Source organism: Podarcis filfolensis, assembly GCF_964270895.1.
Source record: "Podarcis filfolensis genome assembly, chromosome: 4".
NCBI lineage: Eukaryota > Metazoa > Chordata > Lepidosauria > Squamata > Lacertidae > Podarcis > Podarcis filfolensis.
Window position 1 is genome coordinate 31,378,353 of NC_139607.1, and position 22,558 is coordinate 31,400,910.

Genomic DNA, 22,558 nt, shown 5'->3' on the forward strand with positions numbered 1-22,558 from the left:
TGGGCTACAGAAATGTCTGTTTTCAAGTAAGATCGAAAGCCCAAATCATATGACCTAATAATAATAAAGAGAACAAGAGTGCAGATGAGCGGAATCTTTTGACTGCTCCACTGAGCTGACAGAGCACTTGCATATGAAATTAGAGATCATAGTATTAAGGTTGGAGGGTATGATTCCCATGCATGTTGAGCCCCTAGCACTGCTGTTTAGGAATTGTGCGCTGTGAATAATACCTGCAGTCCTTTCCGGTGCTAATGAAGATTGCGTTACTCAAGGCTCCCACTAGGGGTTGCCAAACCACAACATCAAAAAGCCCTTGGTACTCTGAATGGCTTTGTTTACTGTTGGCTTGTAGGAAACCTGTGATATCCCAAAGCAGCATTGAAAATGCTTTCTTGTTAAATGTATAGAAAAGGCCATAATTGTAATCATTCACAAAAATCAATACTGCATCTCCAGTTTTTAAAACCTCCTACAAAGAAGCTGTAATTAGAGTTATTAAAGTTAATTTGAAGTTCTGCCCTTGGGTAGAGGAATTTTCAGGGAAGCTGAGACTAGCAAAACGTCTTTAGAGAGCCCCATCATTCCTAGGACATCGCTGCATTTTGTGAAAAGTGAAATTCAAAGCCAGCGTGGAAGTTTCATCTCAGGTGAGGCCAAAGGAGTTTTGCCAAGCCAAGCAAAACATTCCAGGGTGGTTCTGCATGTCCTGGAGAATTTTCTGTGCAAATTCTTTGCATTTCGGAGAAGGCATTCTTTCTTTGATTAAGCTGCTCTCCAATGATCTCAAATACACTGAACTTGCACAGGATTTTTTTTTCTTCCTTATATAGCAGATCTTCCTTTCCCACCTATTGTTTCACTGAACATATTTTTAGCCATCACTGAAAGAAAAGTGACTGTTCCCATACCCATTTATATTTTCTGTCCATCCATTTCAATAGCATCTTCATTCAATGTAGGAGCATTTAATCTTGTTCTTAATTTTGAGGAACCTTAACACAAAATTGTTTATGTCCTCAGCAAAAGCATAGAGATAAGTGCTTAGTTGTCTTGGGCATTATCCTGGGCGGCATTGCATAGCCAAATTGCTGCCCAGTTCTTTTATCTTCTACCTGTGTGGAACATATACTCATTAAAGGGCAAGACCTTGCTTCTGGTGTTCCAGAAAACTTCCAAGGAAAGTCACATTTGTGCTATGCTTTTCTGATCGTTCCATCAGTGCAAGCATTTCAGCTTGCTGGTGGGACTGATCCTCACTTTCCTCCCCTGACATGCTGTTCTCCTAACCACCCACAAACCTATTTCAGAAACGTGGGGGGAGACTCCAGTGTACAAGTGGAAGTCCTTGTGTAGGGCTTCCGCAGATAGGAGTCATTAGCTGAATCCCACCCCCGATTTCCCTGCAACAGATGTGATTGCTAAGTGGGAAGACATTTATGTCATGTAAAAAATTATCACTTGCAAAGCAGAGGCTATGAGGAATGAAAATCAGCAGCATAATCTCAGATGCTACAAAACTTCTGAATGGGCTTGGCTGTAGGAAGGAAGGAAGTGATGGCGGAGAAGGGCCATAGCTCATTGCTAGAGAGCACCTGCTTTGAGTGCAAGAGGTCCCAGGTGGTGCTGGGAGAGACATCTACCTGGAACGCTATAGAGAGCTGCTGCCGGTCAGTGTTGACTATACTGAACTAGATGGACCAGTGGCCTGACTTGGTATAAGGTGGTTTCCTGTGTACCTAACTACTAAGGAAGGATGGCAATGTGTGTCCTGTGTCTCAAGCACAAGAAGGCTTGACGATATGGTACCTATACAATGAACTCTAGTAGGGACATTGCTTCCTGAAACAGTTGCAGGCCATAATTGGAGATTTGCACCCAGAATCCCTTGCAGTGCCGCAAGGTAGACTGGATTTCAAGTCTGGGTTCTCCTGTTGTTTTACAGGCATTCGCAGTGAATGAATGCAGAGTTATTCTCCAGTACTTTTGCTCCTCAAGGTCCTAGGTCACACCTCTTGGGTTTGTCCCACTGCATTTGCATCCCTTTCCAGCTGGTTTTCGAAAGGAATTGGCTGTCCCTATATGATTGTGGGATATACTGGCAGCTGGGCAGTTTTTCTTTGGCTGCTCCTCTTAGGCTGTTTGTTAACACTGCTACTCAATTTAACATATGGAATATGCTTCATTTTTTAAAAAGCTGTTTTATGAAGGCCAAACATTGACACACATGCATTTTTCGTTTCTGTTCTGTATTCTCCTAGGATGCACGAAGGTATTATGGGAAGTAGAGCCTTGTCGCATGAGAGCATTTTCATTCCTGAGACTGCACAAGAACCAACTAGACCAATCCGAGTATTTTCTCAGGAAAATGTTTCTGATCGGATTAGGGCTTTGCAGGTAATGTGAAATGTATACAATAATGTTGACTCTCTTCTCTCTCTCTCTCTCTGCCTCCCCCCCTGCCTCCCGCCAGCAGTTGTAACTGCAACTCTGGATTTGGTTCCGTATGATAGTAACATACTGTGCATTTAAATTAAATATTCTCAATATAAATCAAGGATGGGAAACCTTTTCCCCCTCAAGGACAACATTCCTTTGGTAGTGGTTGGGGGCATCCTCTTTTCTCTCTCCCCTGCCCCATATTTCCCCGTAATAATATCCTGCACAGAGTTCACATCATAAAACGGGAATAGAACAACTTAACCTACATTAAAAAATCCGCATTACTGTAATACCATTATCAGACAAACCTAATTATTTGGTTGACTTAATAAAGGTATTTCCCTACTGTAGATTTTTGAATATTTCTTATTCACAACTACCTTTTGCCGCTTCTTGCTTTTTATTCAAACAAACAAAATAAAACATCAAGCTAAAAGTAATAATAAAAAAACAGTCACAAGAGTTTATGACCTTTTGCTTTAAAAAAAATAAAAATCCCCCTATGGTAGTGATTTGCTATGTCTAGGGGAAAGAAAGGCACTGTGATTATGAGAACTTCTGGCTGCCTCATTTCTTCCATACAAGCAAATGCCTGTTTATGTGGACAAAAATTAGTATTGCATGATCCAGCCATTCAGTAACGGAGAAAATACATTGAAACATGCTTGAAATTTGTCCTTGTAGTTGAAACTCCAACAGAATTGGAAATTAAGGGCCTCGTCGCCATTTGGAACATCTTCAAAAAGAGTGGATGATACTGGGATGAGTTCAGAAGATGATGGATTACCTAGAAGTCCGCCAGAAACGTCTTTACTGCAGGAAATGTTAAATTCCAGTACAGCAAAGGTAGGATAAGTCAAGCATGCCATTTTCAGAATATTATTTTGAACGCGGTCATTTTGCCTTACTGATTGAAATTACCTTGCAATAACCCTCACACCGCCGTCATCCTGATAGAAGAAGCATTTGTAACAAAGATAGATAACCAAGATAACAAAGATAGATAACGAAGTGTTTGGAAACATTACACAGCACCTGGTATTGTCAAGGGCAAGTTATTTTGAAGAGGAAAAAAAAAGTGGAAGGACCAGAAGGTTTAAACAACATAATGAGTATTTTGGGGATATCTTTATTTATTGCAACATATTCTTCTAGAAACGTTTTGGTCTTTTTACTGCAACAGTGGCAGAGGAATTGCAAAAATTATCAAGAAAGAAAGATTTTGACTGATCTCAGCCTTTGTCTCTTCCCCTCCCCACCCTCGTAGAAACATACTAATGCCATCACCTTTCCATAAAAATGAAAACATAAAACACCTCCCCCCATCTTTATATTTTTCAGGATTCCTACTAATTCTTAGAACTGCACAGATTCTCTTCTTGCAACTTATATTTTCTCTAGTCCGTTTTGTGGTTTGTAAAGCATGTAACCTGTGTGTGTCTCTCAGTGTCTCATCTCCTTTTGTCATCTATCACTGAATCTTTTCCTCATTCCACCCCACAGTTCTCTGACTCGCACAAGCATCTTAGCTCTTTGAGTTTAGCTGGAACAGGCAGTGAAGAAGAAGAACAGGTAACAATAATGATTGGCGTTTAATTGTGCATGTGTGTTTTTGTGTATCCAAAGCAACTGTTGGATTCTTGAATCTCTGTAGCGAGATTGCTATCCTTTAAGGGCTAATGGGCACACTGAAATGTCGGGAAATTGCCCAGGGCGCCCGCCACAAAATGGCTGCCTTGGTGGCGTGGCATAATACGAAATGGCTACCACACCTATAAGAACAGGAAAACAGGTGGTTCTGCAGAATGATGTGAACATGCTCTCCCATCAGTGAGTGGAAAATGTACATATATCAGCCACTTCTGGACTCACTCACCGATAAAAGCTATTTGCTTGTCTCCTCAGTTCAGAATGGAAAGAAGGGTGGTTGTCAAATCCTGGCATCTGGTGAAATGAGAGCATGTTTAAGGAATTGTGTTCAGTCACACATTGTGGATTCTTTAGATACTTTTTGTGGGTGCCATTGAAAATACCGGCAGGCACATGGAGTAGTGGATTGAATCATTTTTCTCTAAGAGGTATTAATGAAGGATATTCATTTACCTTATGCATAGCAGTTTCAGCAACTGCATTATAGATACTGGAAAGATAATTTACATTTCATTGATTTTCATACTTCTGGTTTTCAAGCACCATTGAATTCAGTCTCCAGGAAGAGATGGAATTGGGCAGGAAGTTGATCAGATACTACTTTTCAGTACAAAAGCAAGTCAAGTGCAGGGGAGCCTTAGGCTCTCAGATACCCTCCTGCTGACTTGTCTTCAAATTTTACATTTGAACAGATCTAAACAGCAGTTAAGCAGTGTGCACAAGGTCAGGTGTTTGGTTGGTTAACTGTTCAGGTGCTGTTCTTAGATCACATCCACGCATTTCAAGCACATTTAACACGCAACTAAACACATGGCTTCTTCCTCCAAATAATCCTGGGAACTGTACTTTGTCAAGGGTGCTGGGAATGGTAGTTCTGTGAGGGGTGAACTACAGTTCCCATAATTCTTTGAGAAAAGCCATGTGTTCTAAATGTATGGCGTGGTTCTTCAGTGTATCTGAAGAAGTGTGCATGCACACGAAAGCTCATACCAAGAACTAACTTAGTTGGTCTTTAAGGTGCTACTGGAAGGAAAAATTTTTTTTTTGTTGTAACCCTAGTTAGGGATCCAAGGTGATCCATTGCTGATTATGACTGTTGGTTTTTGTGTCTGGGAGACTTGAATTTTCATCAGTCCCTCATCCAGCCCAACATGAGCAGGGATAATTGGAGCCAATGTTCCTACCCACAAACCTGCGATCTTTGAGTAGGAGTTGATAGGTGCCCTTCAATCAGCAACACACATAGCCAGCAGATTGAAGAGCATTTTAGCAGTCCCTTGAAGAGTTCCATTTACTCACTGAGCTGAGGAAGAGCCAGAGACATCAAGGCACATGAGAGCTGGAGGGCAGAGTGCAAAGGAGTGAGAGATGGTTTTTTTCCCCTGGAGACAAGGAAAAAAGGAAATTAAAACACATCAAGAAAAGGTCGTTTAGAAATTAAGTTATTTTAAAGTGGCTTCCAAGGATAACACTTGGTAGCATTCTCCCTCGCTGCTCCATATTCATCCTGAAGAGCATTGGTCCAGGATGCTACGTTTGCAAATCTGAACTTCAAACCTGCTTTGACCGTAGGGCAGTAAACAAGCCATTTGTGCTAGTTTCCAAATAGGGGCATTGCAAAAGAGAATGAGCTTCACAGAGATATAACTGGATATTTTCACCCATGCAAGTGAAGTGCGTATCGAACGTACATCACTCTGCAGACCAAGTTTCTGTAACACCTCCAATGTAGCTATTTTCAGTAGGGGTTGTTTACCCAATAATCAGTGAGAATTTGCCATGATATGAAATACAGAGTGTTGCATATGCTTATATGACTCAACCCACCGGCAGAAGATAAGGCTGGAGCAGTTGAAATGATAAGTAGGTGCTGATTGGAAAGTGGCCCAGAAATGCATTAGTTCCTCCTGCTTTTGAGGCCTGATGGCTTGTCTTGACTGCTTCCTTCTCCCTAATTTTCACAGTACCTCAGTGCTTTAGAATCTCTTGCAGATCATGTTGTATGTGTATGAAATGTGTTTATATATAATAGAACAAGCATCTCTCTTCGTCTGGGCATGATTATGCACAATAAGACAACCTTGAGATGTTTCTAAGGGTTCCAAAGGGAATACAAAATGTAAAAGATGGAAATGTTTGACAGCTTATAGGTGCTGAGTTGTAAGCTTGAAAGTGTGCTCAAACGATTCCAGTTCTAGACTCTTCTGTACTGCTGGAAGAGACCTGAAAGTCCTGGGTGGAAAAAAGATTAAAACTGACATGCAACTGACATTGTATCCCTCTGTTATGCTGCAAGGAGAAAGGAGAGAATAAAGTTTACCAAGCCAGAGATACACATGAGTAAAGAAAGGCCATCCTGTATTTTATCATTTGCAAACAGAAAATAATTTGAAATTAGTGCATAAGGGAGGGAGGAATACTGTGCCTCTCGTCTCTGATGCTGCTTTTCCTAAAAGGAGACATTGGTTTTAATAATAGTAATAGTAATAGTAATAGTAATAGTAATTTATTATTTGTACCCCTCCCATCTGACTGGCTTGCCCCAGCCACTCTGGGCGGCTTCCAGCATATATAAAAACATAGTAAAACATTAAACCTTAAGCTTGAGGGGGTCGCATAACTACATCATGCAGTTTAAAACATTTCTTATCTTCATAGAATCCTAGGAACTTTCGTTAACATCTCATAGAGCTACAATTCCCAGCACCCTTTACAAATTACAATTCCCAGGATTCTCGGGGGCAGAGGAATGTGCTTTAAGGGGATGATGTGTACAGAACCCTAACTTTATAGAGGCATTTTTTTCTGTATAATAGACTTTAGTGTATGACAAATGGAACCGAATACAGAATAATACAGTGTTGAATGCTCCAATTCCGTTCCAACTCCAGTTTTCTTTCTTTTTTCCGTCGTCTTCACCTGAAAATCAGTTTGCATTTTGTGCCCACTGAGCACAATCAGATCTTGTCCTCCTTGAGATTCCTCCTCTGAAGTGATTTTGCACTTGATAAATCTCCTCCTTGTTTGTGGATGGTGCCACTCAAGCCGCAACTTGGCTTTTTAGCATATAGGATCACATGGTCTGAAGGGACTTGATGACAACTTTGTTGAAGCTAAGCAAGTCTGCGTCTCTTTAGTCCCAAGATGGAAGACTCTGTGGGAGCCCTGTGTGCTTCCATGGAAGAAAGGCAGGATATTAATTCAATAGGCAGCAATTCAGAAGCACTGGGGATGGAACTTGTAGCAGAAGCTGGAGTCTCAGTATAAGTGCTCTTCATTTTTGTTGTTGATTTATATTGCCTCTATTAAATCTGTACACTGCATTATGGTCCCAGCAGTGTTGGCAGCCTTATGTATTAATTGCTGTTTACATCATTTTCCTATGTGCTATAGTATGCTAGAGAGTGATTCCAACACTGATTAAATGTGTATTTAAAAATTCCTTAGAAACTTTCAAGTTTTATTGTATGTTTAAATTGTGCTCTTTTAAAAAAATAAAATCTGACTCTTCCCCTCCCTCTCTTCTGTCATTTTGGGCTTCTCCTTTAGGTCACACCAAGCCCTTTGAGATCCTCTTCTGTGGAAAGCCAGCTATTCCCCAGGCAGCCAAGTGCTAAAATTATATCTCTGCAGACATCTGACTGCAATCTCTCTCCTCCTGCTGATTTCGATACTCCAGCCGAGTTTTCTTCCTGCTTGGATAATTCAGCTGCTAAGCACAAGCTTTTAGTGAAACCACGGAACCAAAGATCCAGTAGAACAAGACGACCTGCTTCGGTAATAAACCAAAAAAAAGAGATACATTTAAAAACCATTTAAAAACATATGTTCTTTGTCCCCATTGCTATGCTTCCTTATCAGTTGTGCTTGGTGAGAACTGCATGTGTGCTTATTTAATTCCTCAGAGAACAAGGGACAACAGGATAGTAGAACCAGTTTTAGCAACAATAACAAAGGAAGTGGAGAGAATAATTAAAGGGACCCACTTTTAAAAGTTGCCTTTCCTCTTATCGACTCTTCGTGAGTCCAGAATTATTTATTGTAGCTGGAAATTACACCTATTGGGTCACTTTTTAAACAAGAGTGAACGCTGGCATGCATTCTAAATGTGGAACACACACATTTCCTGCCTTGGCAGCAGGTACTTCAAGAATGTAGTGAATGTGTGAAGCCACTTACACCACATGATGTAACCAAGGTTCTACATTGAAGGGCAAGAGCCCTACATAAATAGAGCAGGTTTCCTGCTACAAACATGCTCCTGGCCCTGCTGTTACCCGCACACAGGTGTAAATCACATGAAGAGGAGCTCCTGAATAGGGCTAGACATAACAAACTGAAAAATACAGTGGTACCTCGGGTTAAGTACTTAATTCATTCTGGAGGTCTGTTCTTAACCTGAAACTATTCTTAACCTGAAGCACCACTTTAGCTAATGGGGCCTCCTGCTGCTGCCTTGCCGCCGGAGCCCGAATTCTGTTCTTATCCTGAAGCAAAGTTCTTAACCTGAAGTACTATTTCTGGGTTAGCGGAGTGTGTAACCTGAAGCGTATGTAACCTGAAGCGTATGTAACCCGAAGTACCACTGTAGTTTAATTCCCCCCCCCCTATTATTTTCTACTGTGACATCTCTGATATCTCTTTATATGTCAATATGTCCACCAGTATTTTGGGGTCCTTTTCTTTCACTATAATTTCTAGCATGGAAGCCGCTGCAGTGCAAATTCTTCTGATCCTACTTGGGTCACGATTAGAAGTTTCAGAATTGTGTGGGGGAGGAGCTCACTTCATGGCCCCTCCCCTTGCCAGCATTGGTCCAGTTTCTAGGAGGTAGTGGCCAGACACCATGATGTACCCCAGCAGGTAGGACTCTGTGGCTAAATGTGTTCCTTTTACAGCTCAGCCCTATACCCATCAACTTGGAAGTATGGTACAATGCAAGGCCACCTCCTCTGTAATTCTCTCCCCCCCCCCCCGTGGAGTAAAGGTAAATTGTAAAAAAAAGTGTGTTTCTCTTTGCTCCATTAGGCTTTCAGAATAGTTGTTAGGTATTTTAATATCAGATATTTTAGTTTGCTTGGGAGTCTTCTGCCATTTGCACTGAAATGCATCCATCTGCCCTCCTTTTTAAGTGTTATTTTGTATGTGTGTATTCTCACCCACATTTTCCCTTAACGAGTTTTTGGTGATTGCTTTTCATGGCCAGTTTGGTTTGAGAAAAATAGTAGCAGCCAGTGGCCAAAAGCTATTGTACCTCTGGAATGCAAAGTCTTGCTTTTAAACCATCCACATCCAAACTGTCAGTTAGCACAGTTGGCTGTGGTTAAACAGATGGATAAATACTAGAACTACAGAAAGATGCGTAATCTGTATATTTTGTCAACATCATCCTGTGAAGATTTATATCAAAAACATCTCACATAAAAATAAATATCTTACGATCTTTCAGGAAGCTTTTTTCCTATTTTGAAAGAGAAAATAAAGATCAAGTGTAAAAGAGACAGAGAGAGAGATTGTCACAGCTTATAAAAAAAGCCAGCTGAAATTGCAGTTTCATTGATGTTTTCTTCTTATTAAATGGCAGCACAAAGCAAAACCATTTGAGGAAAAGGAAAATCATTATTAAGAACTATGAAATGATAAAACTTGTTCATGTATACATGTTTTCATTACTTTTTTTGCCCCATGTATTTAGTTGTTAGAGTATTTATAGCTCACTATATTCCCTTTTCCTCCTATCGCATAATGATTTTTAATGTATAGGAATAAAAGAAATTGATGTATAGTACACTTAAAAACACTGCAGGGAGTTGTCCTCTTTTTGGGGGAGCACTTGGGGGAACATTAATGATTCTGCCATCTTGGAAGCAGGTAAATAAAATAAAGTTGTGATATGCTGAACATATGATAAAAATCTTCCATTTCTCACTTGTAGAGGAACCTGTCAGAATTTCAGAATGACTTGAGCTGCACACCTGAAGAAGACAAAAATGAAAGGAATGAGATGCTAGCTGAACTAACCTGTGAAGGTGATAGTACCAACCATAAGACGCCAACAGAGAGCGCAAATTTAGCAAATTCAGTGTACTCCCAGCAACTTGGAATGTCAAAAGATCTTCAGCATAATTTGAGTCACCAAAATGAAAAAACTCGCACTCTGCACACCACTTCTGAATCACATATGCTTCTCTGTGAAAATAAACCAGAGGGCTGCCAAAATACACAAGAAATATCACACACCGTATTATCATTGTTTCTTCAGAAGAAAGAAGATACAGCTGCCCTAAATCTTATTGCAAACCAAGAATCACAAAGGGAGAGAGAGCACTCTGAAACACTAAAGATTTCCTCTTGCAGTTTGTTAAATAGCACATCACTTAATATTTTAAATCAGGAAAATAAACAGACTTATGGTGTGCAGTCTAAGTATGGCATGCTGTCTGATAAGAATGTCTCAACCAAAGATGATGTGATCCCAACGCTAGGAGGAAGAGAAAAAAATACATTCAAAGATGCCAAGGCACTTTTGGAAGACATTTCTAACAAGGGAACTATAAATGCATCTCCTTCACTGCCTAGCACCATCAGTCTTATATCAAAAAATTCACCCCACATCACAGATTTACCATATTCTGAGAGCAATAGTATTTCCCAAACTTCTTGCACGGTCCCATCACCACAAACAGACCAACCTCCCCCTTTGAACCTAGAAAAAGCAAAACCAATTCAGGTGCTATCTGTATCCGATAAAGAAAACAGTCACCCAGCAATACCTGCTATGTTGATTTTAGGAGGGAAAGAATCCAGTGATCAAAGCACTGCAAGAAAATTCTCTGTCTCGTCAGCTTGGGGAAGGTCAAGGACTAGTAGCTTGAACATGAAGGACACTTTAGCGTATGAAAATCTACCAGCCATGCAGATCTTGCAGGCTAAAATGAAAAACTCTTCAAGAAACGAGAAGGTAAAAGAGGATACAGAGGTTAACTCCTGCCAAGAGAGAAAAGGCTGCACTAGCAAGTGGGCCTCTTCATCAGAGTTGGAATCAGAAACCGCTGGGAGATCATCAGACAGAGTGGAAGCTAGTCCACCGCCCCAGGTCATGGCTTCAAAACCAGTGCTGAGTAACTTTCCCACTGCTCTTCCACAGCAATCAAGTACTGCCGAGTCAAGTTGTGAAGAAAAAAACCCCTTCCAAGTCAAGCTTAGATCCACATCTTTATCACTGAAATATAGAAACAGCTCTTTGCAGGAATCAAAGGAGGCTAAAAGATACAGTGCAGAGTTTAATGTGGAAAAAGAGGGACTACCTTTGACATCCCTAAAAAGTGAAAAAGCAGAGGCTAAAAAAACAAGTGATGTAAATGCCACCAGCTTTTTAACTGAAAGCCTCAAAGCTAAATCAAAGGCCTCTGAACACGGTAGCACGAAACCTCCATTGCCAAGGAAACCTATTTTGCAACACTACTTTATTGCTGGCACTAGCACAAACATAGAAAAGCAGGAAAAGGTAACCAAATATCCTGAGTTGAAAAATGAAGGCAAAGATTTGGAGACGAAACCAAGCCCACCCGAAGTGCCTGGTAAGAATACTCTTTCTTGAGATTTTTGTGTGCCTAAAGCAGGGGTGGGGAACTGGATCACTGTGTTTGCCCAAAACGGTCTCAGGCCGATTTCAGAGGCCTTGCCAGGCCTGATTAGGACCCCAGGTCAGAAGTTTCACACCTCTGCCCTGAATATATTTAAACTGCAAGATCTTAAAAAAAAATACTGTGAAATCACTTTTACAGTGACAAAACAAACCATAAAGTAACCATACATTTTTTACAGGGTGCCAGAATAGGATAAATTTACTACAGTTCCCTCAGCAGTCTGCAAAGCTCAGTAGCTTCTGTTTTATACTGTTATCATTAATACATGCATTAGTATGTACACTGTGTTCTTTGTTATGTTTCTGTGTTGTAAACTGCCCTATGGGCTTTTCACAAAGGGAGGTACATAAATTTCTTATCTACCTGTTTTGGTGGGGAGAGACCTGACCAGACTAAGCAAAGCCCCAATGTGCCTCCAGCTCACAAGGAGACTTCCCCCGGAGCCGAAAGGCGACATCCTCTACAGGCTCAAGAGAGGGTCTCCTCGTGTGTCGGATGTGCAGCAGGGCTTTGCTGAGGCTCTTCAGCCTCCCAGCTAACAGCTGACATGTTGGTAAAGCTGTGCCTCAGCTGAGCAAGGCCCCAGAGCGGGCGCAGTTGGGCTCTGGGATGGGTCTTCTGAGGGAGGTGTATCCTGGCAGCTTTTTCTCTAGGAAAAAAAAGCACTGATTTCACTTGTGAGAAAAGTGGAGCAGCCGATGTCTGATATAGGTATGCCAGTATAGTGGTACCTCGGGTTAAGTACTTAATTCGTTCTGGAGGTCCGTACTTAACCTGAAACTGTTCTTAACCTGAAGCACCACTTCAGTTAATGGGGCCTCCTGCTGCCGCTGCGCTGCCGGAGCACGATTTCTGTTCTCATCCTGAAGCAAAGTTCTTAACCTGAAGCACTATTTCTGGGTTAGTGGAGTCTGTAACCTGAAGCGTATGTAACCTGAAGCGTATGTAACCCGAGGTACCACTGTAGTCCAGTTTTTCTGTTTATTATTATTTTTATAACCTTGAGACTAACTAGCAGGTTTCTTGTTTATATAGCTCCATTAATTTGCATCATACTTTACAAGGTGGAGTTGGACAAATGGGAGAGAACAGATGGAGAACAGGCATATAGGAGGGAGACACTTGGGTAGCCAGGGATTAACATGGATTAATGTTGCCCCAGCAAGGAACAAGCTGAAACAGAGCCCCTATATAGCAATAGAGGCAGTAAAAAGTAAAGGTAATGGACCCCTGGACAGTTAAGTCCAGTCAAAGGCAACTATGGGGTTGTGGTGCTCATCTCGCTTTCAGGCCCAGGGAGCTGGTGTTTGTCTGCAGACAGCTTTCCAGGTCATGTGGCCAGCATGACTAAACTGCTTCTGGTGCAATGGAACACTGTGACAGCAACCAGAGCTCACGGCAACTCCATTTACCTTCCCACCGCAGTGGTACCTATTTATCTACCCACGCTGGTGTGCTTTTGAACTGCTAGGTTGGCAGGAGCTGGAACAGAGCAACGGGAGCTCACATCGTCGCAGGGATTCAAACCGCCGACCTTCTGATCGGCAAGCCCAAGAAGCTCAGTGGTTTAGACCACAGCGCCACCTGCATCCCATTAGAAGCAGTAGCATCAGTTTAAGCCTAATTGTTATCACCACCTGGGCTGCGAGATGCTCCTTGCCTTAAATTGCATAGTTGTCTTCAGTAATCTGCTGCGATGGAGGAGTGGAGGAGCCTCAGGTCTTTCGAAGTCTTCTTTCAAAGTGTCCACTGAGTTAGAGGAAAGCAGTGCCACATCTTCAGGTTGGGCAGGGGGCAGCGGAACTGGCCCAGGAGGTTCATCTGAGAGCACTTATGGGGCTGCCTTTGCTTGTCCTTCCCCTCCTGCTTCAGAGTGCCCACCCTCAATCTCTGAAGATGAGAAATCCAACCCCAGCATCATGACATTATCTTACCAACCATGGTAACTCTCACTGGCAGTACCCCTTTTTTAGATGTTCCTTAGCATGGACAGTAAATGTATTTATTTAAGCATATTTCTGCAAAGCCTTTCTGAAAACAGTTCATGTGTCTTGCCTTTCAGAACATTGGTCTATTTAACGAGTTCCCAAATTCAGTCTCTATGTTGGGCAGTGGTGTAGCGTGGGTTGTCAGCACCCGGGGCAAGGCAAGTAATTTGCGCCCCCTAACCTGTGGATTTGCGCCCCCTAACCCGTGGATTTGCGCCCCCTAACCCATGGATTTGCCCTAACCCTAGATGTTGCGCCCGGTGCGGCCCGCCCCCCCTGCACCCCCCACGCTACGCCACTGATGTTGGGGAATCTTTATTTCCCATTTTTCCAAACTTAAATTTTGTTCCCTTCGTGCCAGTGGTCAGGAATGGTAGAATTTGTAGCGCAACAACATTGGGATGGCTACAGGTTAGCCAACCCTGTTTGAGATTAATCATGGTGCTGTCTCACTGTCACAAGACCAGTTTTATAAGGAGGCAGTTTTGTACTGATGTCATTACACTTCGTAACTGAGACTCTAATAAGTGCTCATAGATGAGGTGGAAAATCCATTTGACTTTTCAAGCATTTGCAAATCTGGTGTGCCCCATATCTATCTGCCCATCTAACTGCAACAGTGGTGCTCTGTTTGTGCATTTGAAGATGTACCGAGTGCCAGCTGGCAACAGCCCTACAAACCAGAATTTCCTACATTTCAGTGGTCTGGAGGGATATGTAACTAATACTGTGAAAACTCTGTATGAGTAAAACTGTTCATACGCCGATTTTATAATGTTCCTTTAACTTCTCTTGATGAAATATGTTTTGATTTGCAATTGTAAGCTGTCTTGTAAATGAATAAGTAATTATTATTTTTATTTTTTACCTCAAGGATTAACACCACAGGGTCTTATAACTGCAGTGTGTGCTGCATTGTGACCGTATATTTTGTAGTGCTTGGGCATTACCTGTAGGCTAAAGACTGATCCTCAAGATGAATAGTGTTGCAACATGCTCATTTATCCTCAGTCAGTAGATCATGAGGCGCTTAATCTCAGGGTCGTGGGTTTGAGCCCCACATTGGGCAAAAGATTCCTGCTTTGCAGCGGGTTGGATTAGATGACATTTGTGGTCCCTTCCAACTCTTCCAATTCTATGATTCTATAACGTTTAGCATATATATGCTGCTTTAGTGGTGCAAATGGGTCATAAATATGTCTTCAACTCCGGTGCCTCTTTACTTGAGCGACAGTGCTGGAAATGGATAGACTTCACATGCAATAGAACAGATTAATCCGTTTTGCATTCCTTTCTATGGGAAAGTGTGCCTTGGTTTTGGAACGCTTTGGTTTTGGAATGGAATTTCCGGAACAGATTAAGTTTGAGAACCAAGGTATTTATTCGTTTACTTGTTTGCTATCATTGCTCTCTCTCTCTTTCATTTCTGCTTCTAATTCACACACACACACACACACACACACACACCGGCCTAATCTGCAACACTCCGTGTCCACCTCTGTCTTAAACCAAATCCAACTTCATGCATGAAAACTGCAGGATATATAGGCGCGTTTTCCAAACCAGACTTTCCGCAACCTTTGGAGAAGATACATTTCTCCCTGTTGTGTTGGTGGAGAGAATGGTACCTACATTGCCTGAGACAGCCCCAGTAGAGCCTGGCTTGACAGTGATGCCACTTGAATGGGAAGTTCTGGGGAATGGGTCAGGAGCAAACGTCAACCAGGTGCAAATTGGAGTGGCGACTGCACCTTATTTTTGTCATTATTCTTAAAATTTATATACCGCCCTATACCCACAGGTCTCAGGGATAAAATCACAATATAAAAACAAAAAATGCATCATCAAAATAAAAACAAGAACAACCCAATAACCCCACCCAAATTATCAGAGAGGGAAAACAGCATTTTAAATACACAATATTTGTAATAAAAAAGATAAAAATAAGCACCCATCAAGTATCGTCAAGGAGTAGATCAAAAGATCAATTTAACTGTCTTTCAAACCAAAACATTGGTGTGTCCCCCCCAATTGTAACCATTCATAGAAGCTCTTTGATCCAGTGGAGGCTTCCATGAAGGGGCACCTGGTGATTAAATAGGGACCCGATCCAGGAGAAGAACCAGTTCAAGTTCCACCTTTCCCCACCCACACAATCTTTGTGTACAGCTTCCCAACCATCTTGTGTGTTTTGGACTGTTTTAAGGAACCAGGAATTTTTCCCAGACCTTTGACTTTTCGTTTCAGAAGATTTGGAATATTGGCTACCCCGCAGCAAAATGATTGTCTGGAATGAAGGTTTGCAGAGTAGCTCTGCCACAGCTGACCAGACACAGAGCCAAGAACACAATGTGACTGGCTGTTGATGTTCACATCCGGGTAGCTAATGGCATTATGAGCAACGCCATTGGATTGGATTACTCAGCACAAAGCTAGTAAGGTTGGCTAGCTTGTGCTACTATCAGCAGTCAATACAGGCTGACAATAACATCACATTCTAGTGAGTGCCTGCATGGGAGAATACATAAACACCATTCTGATACTAGTCTCTTTATTTTTCACTCCTTCCTAATTTTTAACATTAGATTTGCCTTGTCCTCTGTTTGGATTGCAATGAGACTTCATTCGTCCTAGGAAAATTGTTCTCGCACAATCTGCTCTGAACTTTCTACCATTTAGGAAGAGGGGGAAACTGTGACTGAAAATAACCCTATCCAAATTTATTTAGCAACATGACATTTAGTAGCTCATCTGTATAAGTGAAATGCAGATGATGTAAACAATGGCATCATTTTTACAGCTTCTCCCTCTCAAAGCATTTGCATCCATTCCAATAATTGGGTGGTTCCCCCCTTTCTTTTTTAAAAAATGTCCATGGGGTACCGCCACACAGCCTGCTTTAAAACTGAAGATTCATAGATGTGTAGAACAGAATATTTTTCAAAATCTAGGTATAATATTTAAAAAGGAACCTAATGAATATTAGCTGAAGAAATATATAGTAAGAACGATAGTAGCCTCTCCAAATGTGTTTCTTTCTGTCAGTCTCTCTCTTGGGGAGGAAATGCACCAATGATGTAAAGCAGAAAATCCCCACATGATAAAAAATAATGATACCAAGCTAGATCAACGCATTGCTGCTTGCTAATGATATCCCAAAATCTTCTGCTTGAGGTGAGCTGCTCTATCCTACCCAATGGAAGGTGAATTCTGATTTATTGTGTGCAGATCTTTGTTAGTAATCCCAGAACAAAACAGACCATTTATTCAGTTTACTGCTTCTCTTTGTAGCAGTAATGGACAGAAGCAGCAATCAGACTATGAAAAGAGTTGGCTTCAGGACTCTGGGTCCCACCCTGATTTATGACATCCTCAGTGTTTTGTGTTGCCAGAGTGAGTCATAAATGCTCGCTTGACTGCCACATGAATGGTTCTTATTTTTCAGCCGTTCAAGGTGATCTAGCATCAGGCCTACAAATAGATAACAAGCAGTTATTCTGAGTGCAGCCATTTCTGTCTGTGGTATGTGTGGCTCTCAGGCTTCTCAGAAGGCCGAACAATATTAGGTTCAAACTACCTGAGACGGCAACATGGTATGCCTATGTGTTTAAACCAGGAGCAGCCTACATTGCATACAAATGTTTATTTCATTCTTCTGGTTGTTGTTGTTTTGCATTGGACATTCTAACATTCTTCCTGTTGGTGGTCTTGTTTCTGCCTTGAATTCCTTCAATTTTAGGCTCATCCACACTTGTGCTTGTCCCATGCCTAGAAGGCACACAGGTTTGAGCAATTTCCCACTTGCCCCGTACTTTCTAGGCATGGATCCAAGCAGTTTTGCCTTCGTTGCGCTTCTTTCCCCAGGAAAACCTGCTCTTTAACGCTAAATCACAAGAAACTGCAATCGGCCAAAAACTCCATTACTGTATGATCCTGCTGAGCGCTAAATATCGGGTTTCCCCTGGGGAACGCAGCAGGCCAAACACAGGTGTGGACAAGCTCTTCATCCCAAATGCTGCTACTCATTTGCTGTTTTCTGTTTGTCATTCCAATGATAAATACTCCTTTCTCCTAACTGACTTTCCCTCTCTTCCCAACCTTCACTTTGAGCTTCTTGTACTCACTTTCAAATGTCGCAGTGTTTTTGGTCCTTAATATTTGTTCTCTTTTCTTTCTCGGTATGTTCCTCCCTGGATCCTTCCGACTACATGTGCCAATTCTAGCCTAAGATTAGCCCCTTTCTCAACCTCTCCCCTCCCCTCCCTTTCCCCACTCCTCTCCAACCCCATTTGCCTCTGTTTTTCCCTTCCTGCTCTCGGTCACTTGAGTACCACCTCCTTGATATTTGAGGCTGCAATGCTTTACAAACCCACCTAGGGAAAGGCCAGTTAAACTCAGTGGGACTGACTTCTGAGTAGACATGTACAGGGTTGCACTGTGAACTGTCTGGCTTTATTTGTACATCCAAGCTCCTGTTTAGATCGCATCAGTTTACCCCTTCTTCCTTTTTAAACTTTCCTTCCCATTCTCCTCTAAAGTGCCTCATCTTTGCGTATTTCACATATTATATAATCTGCCCTTCACCCAGAGTTCCACAGAGAGGGCCCAGCAAACATTTTAAAACCACGATATATAAAATCAAGTCAAAACGTTAATCATTGTGGCAGCAGCGGAGAAATAAAAATACAGCCAACAGATAAAATCATTAGAGTTTGCCTTCCCCAGTGACCTGCACAGAGAGGTCCATCTTCACCTACCGTAGAAAAGACAGTTTATGTTGGAGACTGATGTACCTCAGAGCTGGGGTCATTCCATAAATGTGGAGCCAGGGCAATTGTAAGCCTGCATGCAAGGACTGCATTTTGTTTTGCTTTGTCTTTATATGCATAGTTTATTGGTTTTTAAGTTTGGACTGCACTCTATTTTTAATTATTGTACACAGTGCTATTTTTCTAGAAAAAGAGGTGCCGAAACTCACTGTCAACACCTCCCTTGTTCTCTTATAATGGCAATGGTGCCCACCTGAGAGGGGCCAGAACTCAGTTCCAAAAAAAAGGGGGGGAAAGAAGCTGCTCTGATTGTACAGCACCCAGCATATCTAACCACTTTGTTACTAACAAGTAATAGCAGGTGTATGCAAATCTATAATAAAGGTAACTTCAGAAGTCGCAGAAGAGCAGTTGGTGGGCATAAATCAGGCTTCCTCAAACTCGGCCCTCCAAATGTTTTTGGCCTACAACTCCCATGATCCCTAGCTAGCAGGACCAGTGGTTAGGGATGATGGGAATTGTAACCTCAAAACATGTGGAAGGCCGAGTTTGAGGAAGCCTGGCATAAACAAATGAAGCAAATACCGTGTAAAGAAGAGGTGGCTGTTGTAAGCATTGTTGTGGCTGTATTGCGGGCAACTTCCTGCATGCAGGACAAGCATGGAAGGAAGCATCCATGGCTCTTGTGTTGATCTAAAAAGCCCCACACAGCTTGGGTCTTGGATACCTTAAGGACTGCCTGAGGCTTTATAATCCCCATTCAGTCACTAAGGTTGTCCAAAGGAGTGCTTCTTGTTCACTACCAGCATGTCACTGAACCTCCCTAAAGTGATTTGTGGAGTAGCATGCAGGATAAGAGTTCTGCACTAGCTTGCATTCCTTCTGACTGTATATAACACGGGCTTCATGTAACCCAGGCAACTATAGTCATGCCATATCCATTCCTCTCTCAGAGTCTGCTGGAGAGAAGCAGGACAAAGGTCAAGTTCAGAAATCCGAAGCTGACAATATTAGAGTTTTAGAGCAGTTTTCTGGGGTGTGTATTTGTAGAGGTTTCTCCCTAGTGGCTGGCCATCTCTTCGGTTCATAAGCTTTGCTTTCTTTAACACTAAGACCGACTTTCCTTCTCCAGTAACAACAGACTGAGTTTCCCTCTCCAATACCTTTCTTCCCAAATTATCTCAGCAGAGAAAAGTGTGCCTTCTCCTGTGATTGCTGCAGCAGACACTGCAAGAGGAACTGAAAGCCAGAGAGTGCCAGCCTGGATTACCATAGCAAAACAAAAGCAGAGGGTCATGGAGCAAGAGCTTAGCAAAGAAGAGAAACTGGTGGCTGCGGATAAGGCAGATGCAGAAAAACAAATACAAGAGAAGGAGCGAATGGAGGTAATACAGGTCATCCCTGCTTGTGACCTGCATGTGACATTGAATTGGGGATCTTTGCTTTAACCTGCTTCTGCAAGGTATCTTGTAATCAATTAAGGTTGGCAGGTATTCACCAACTCTGCTATTGCATGCAAATGTTCAGCAAGTGTAAAAGCGGGTAGATAGCTTAGGTTCTGAGCTACACAGGGCTGTTCGTGTTGGAATTCACAAAGAATGAATTCCTCAAGCACCCTTAGACTTTGTTCTCCTTTCCCCACACCCACACACTTTTTTTGTATTTTTAAGTGAGATTAGGTAGAGTTTTAATTCTGTAAAGGGCAAGTGCTCACCTGATGCACCTTTTTTTCTTCTATAGCAAATATCCCAATGACATTTGAGCCCTTTTTGTAATCAACCCTATTCTTCCTTTTGCAAAGGTGGGCTTCCCTCTTCAACAGTGGAGCTCCTATCTCTGATGGGAGCTTTTTTTTTTAAGAAGGAGGAAAACCTTTCCCATGTTGCAGTGCTTCCTTCAGCCTTCTGTTTCTTTATACAATTAAAACAACCAGGAAGAGCTCAGCATCATGGGAGAAGTTGCTGTAATGACTGCAGCAAATGTCTGTATGCAACTGCCCTAAAGATACCTTTTTAATCTGCAGTGCATCACTAAAGAATATAAATGTTGCAATACCAACAGCAGAAGGCAGCAGTTTTCAAATGAAGCATTCATTCTGACCAATTCATCTCCCTTTGTTCAATTTGCAACTGTGGGAAACTAGAACACCATTTCAGTTCCGAACGTGTCTTGAAAGCTCAGCTGATGGAATACTTAGTTGCAGGAGTGTGTGCTTTTCCTTCTAAAAAAAATCTATGGGTTTTAATCTGCCAGTAGGGAGAATGGAAGTCATATATAGCATACATGTTTGATGATATACACTGAAAGTATATTTACAGGCTTAAAGACTAATGTAGAGATAAATGTCATGTCACCCTAAAAAAATGTTGCATTTTCCCTGTAACCTATAAACCTTGGTGAGGACTTGAAGCAGAATGAGAAATTTGGCCTCCAGTACTCAAAATCAATTATTTCTGGTATTGAGATTAACCAGTATATAGAAAAAAATGAACTAAGAAAAGAGCATCTCTGTGTCAGCATTGGAATCAAAATCTAGAACTGCAGCAGTGATTCTGCTGTAGTTTTTCTTCTGTAGACGTTACGTGTCTCACTGTCTTCTGTGGTAAAATTATATAACTACCATAGTTAATTGCATAAATCATTACGTTATTCCAGCTCAGTCATTTCAGTGCAAAGAAATACTATGCAAATGGGTGGTGGTGGAACATAACCAATTGCAGTTTTTTGCAGACTGAAATGACTGCAAATGCCAATTATATTCACTGGATTCTGTTTTGATCATGGGAGAAATAAATGAGCTTTGGCAATTTCTGCCTACACAAAGCATGAGATGGCAATGCTAATTTTTAACATAGACATGCACCCTATTCACCCTATGTAATATTCCTTACATTTAGCTTTCTTGATAAAACTAATGTTTTCATATTGTGATCCTGAATTAAGCAGCATTTTTAGATTGCAGAAGGGGGGGAAACCCACTAGTGTTGTGAATTCTATGGTTTTATTTCTTTGTGCTAAATGTTGGTTTTGGGGCACATCCCAGGCCAAAGTAAACTTTGTTCAGATGAGTAATACTTGAAAGAAAGAAAGTCAGTTACGTTCCATTGTGTAGGACATTTCCAAAGGATAGTGTGCAGAAAAACTTCCATTTTTGGTTTGCAAAATTTCCTGTAGATTGTCCAATGTAGATTTGGTCTTACAGGAAGCTGAGTCAAAAAGCAATTGTTATTTCCACATTGTGGTCATACCTTTCGAACCACCCTGACTGTGTGTCTCTGACAGAGAAGTAAGTATGTATTATCAGCATACAGTAGTACCATCCTGCAAATAAAACTAGCTTAGAGCAGGGTTCCCCAGACTTGGGTCTCCAGCTGTTTTTGGACTACAACTCCCATCATCCCTAGCTAGCAGGACCAGTGGTCAGGGTTGATGGGAATTGTAGATCTGGAGAACCAAGTATTGGAAATCCTGGAGCCATTGAGGAAGACAGAGGCTTGACTAGAAAATGGCTGAAAGGGTTAAGCAACCCCCTTCTCTTTTCTTCAGTTTCCTTACATTCTGACCTGTACCACCCTGAGGCTGCTTTTGGCTTAAAACAGCATTGGAGCAAAAGATAAATCCACTGGTGTGTCATATTTTAAAAGCGCAGGGGCCACTGCTGCATAGCCATAGCTCCCTATTGTCCATGGGAAGCTGTTTGCTGCCAGTTTTGGCTTGCGCTTGCCCTCATTATCAAAAGAAGCCTTGAATAATTTGCTGTGGCTGCAACAGCTCATCTCCAAGTGCTTCTAATTGCATAATTCAAAATCCCCCAAACAGTTTTCCAGTCTGCAGACTATGAAATGTTTATGGAGTGTTTACAGCTCAGATGGCATAAATAGGGCAAGTGTGTGTGACATAAGACCACATTATTCTATTGTTGAGCAGGGAGCCATGTCTGCTGCTGAGTTTCTTGTGTTCTGTCAAATCCCTACTGTGGTTCTCTTTCCTACTGAATTATTTAGAACAACACTATCCTATGGTGTGTGTGGTATTCTCTCTCTCACCCCCCTTTTTTTAT

At 41.8% G+C, this 22,558-nt stretch overlaps 1 protein-coding gene across 6 annotated transcripts in view; it reads left to right on the forward strand.

Moving 5' to 3' along the window:
- Positions 1 to 22,558, forward strand: part of CRACDL (CRACD like) — a 56,321-nt gene that overhangs the window by 28,022 nt on the left and 5,741 nt on the right. For 5 of the 6 annotated variants that reach the window (XR_014547216.1, XM_083610565.1, XM_083610564.1 and 2 more), the window contains exons 4-9: positions 2,262 to 2,397; positions 3,127 to 3,288; positions 3,946 to 4,014; positions 7,642 to 7,869; positions 10,028 to 11,672; positions 19,684 to 19,883. Coding sequence is in view for 5 of the 6 variants with exons in the window: in XM_083610565.1 (XP_083466691.1) it covers positions 2,262 to 2,397; positions 3,127 to 3,288; positions 3,946 to 4,014; positions 7,642 to 7,869; positions 10,028 to 11,672; positions 19,684 to 19,883 (2,440 nt within the window). In the remaining variant the exon portion in view is untranslated. The remainder of the gene's footprint in view (positions 1 to 2,261; positions 2,398 to 3,126; positions 3,289 to 3,945; positions 4,015 to 7,641; positions 7,870 to 10,027; positions 11,673 to 19,683; positions 19,884 to 22,558) is intronic. The other variant, XM_083610568.1, reaches the window with a different exon arrangement.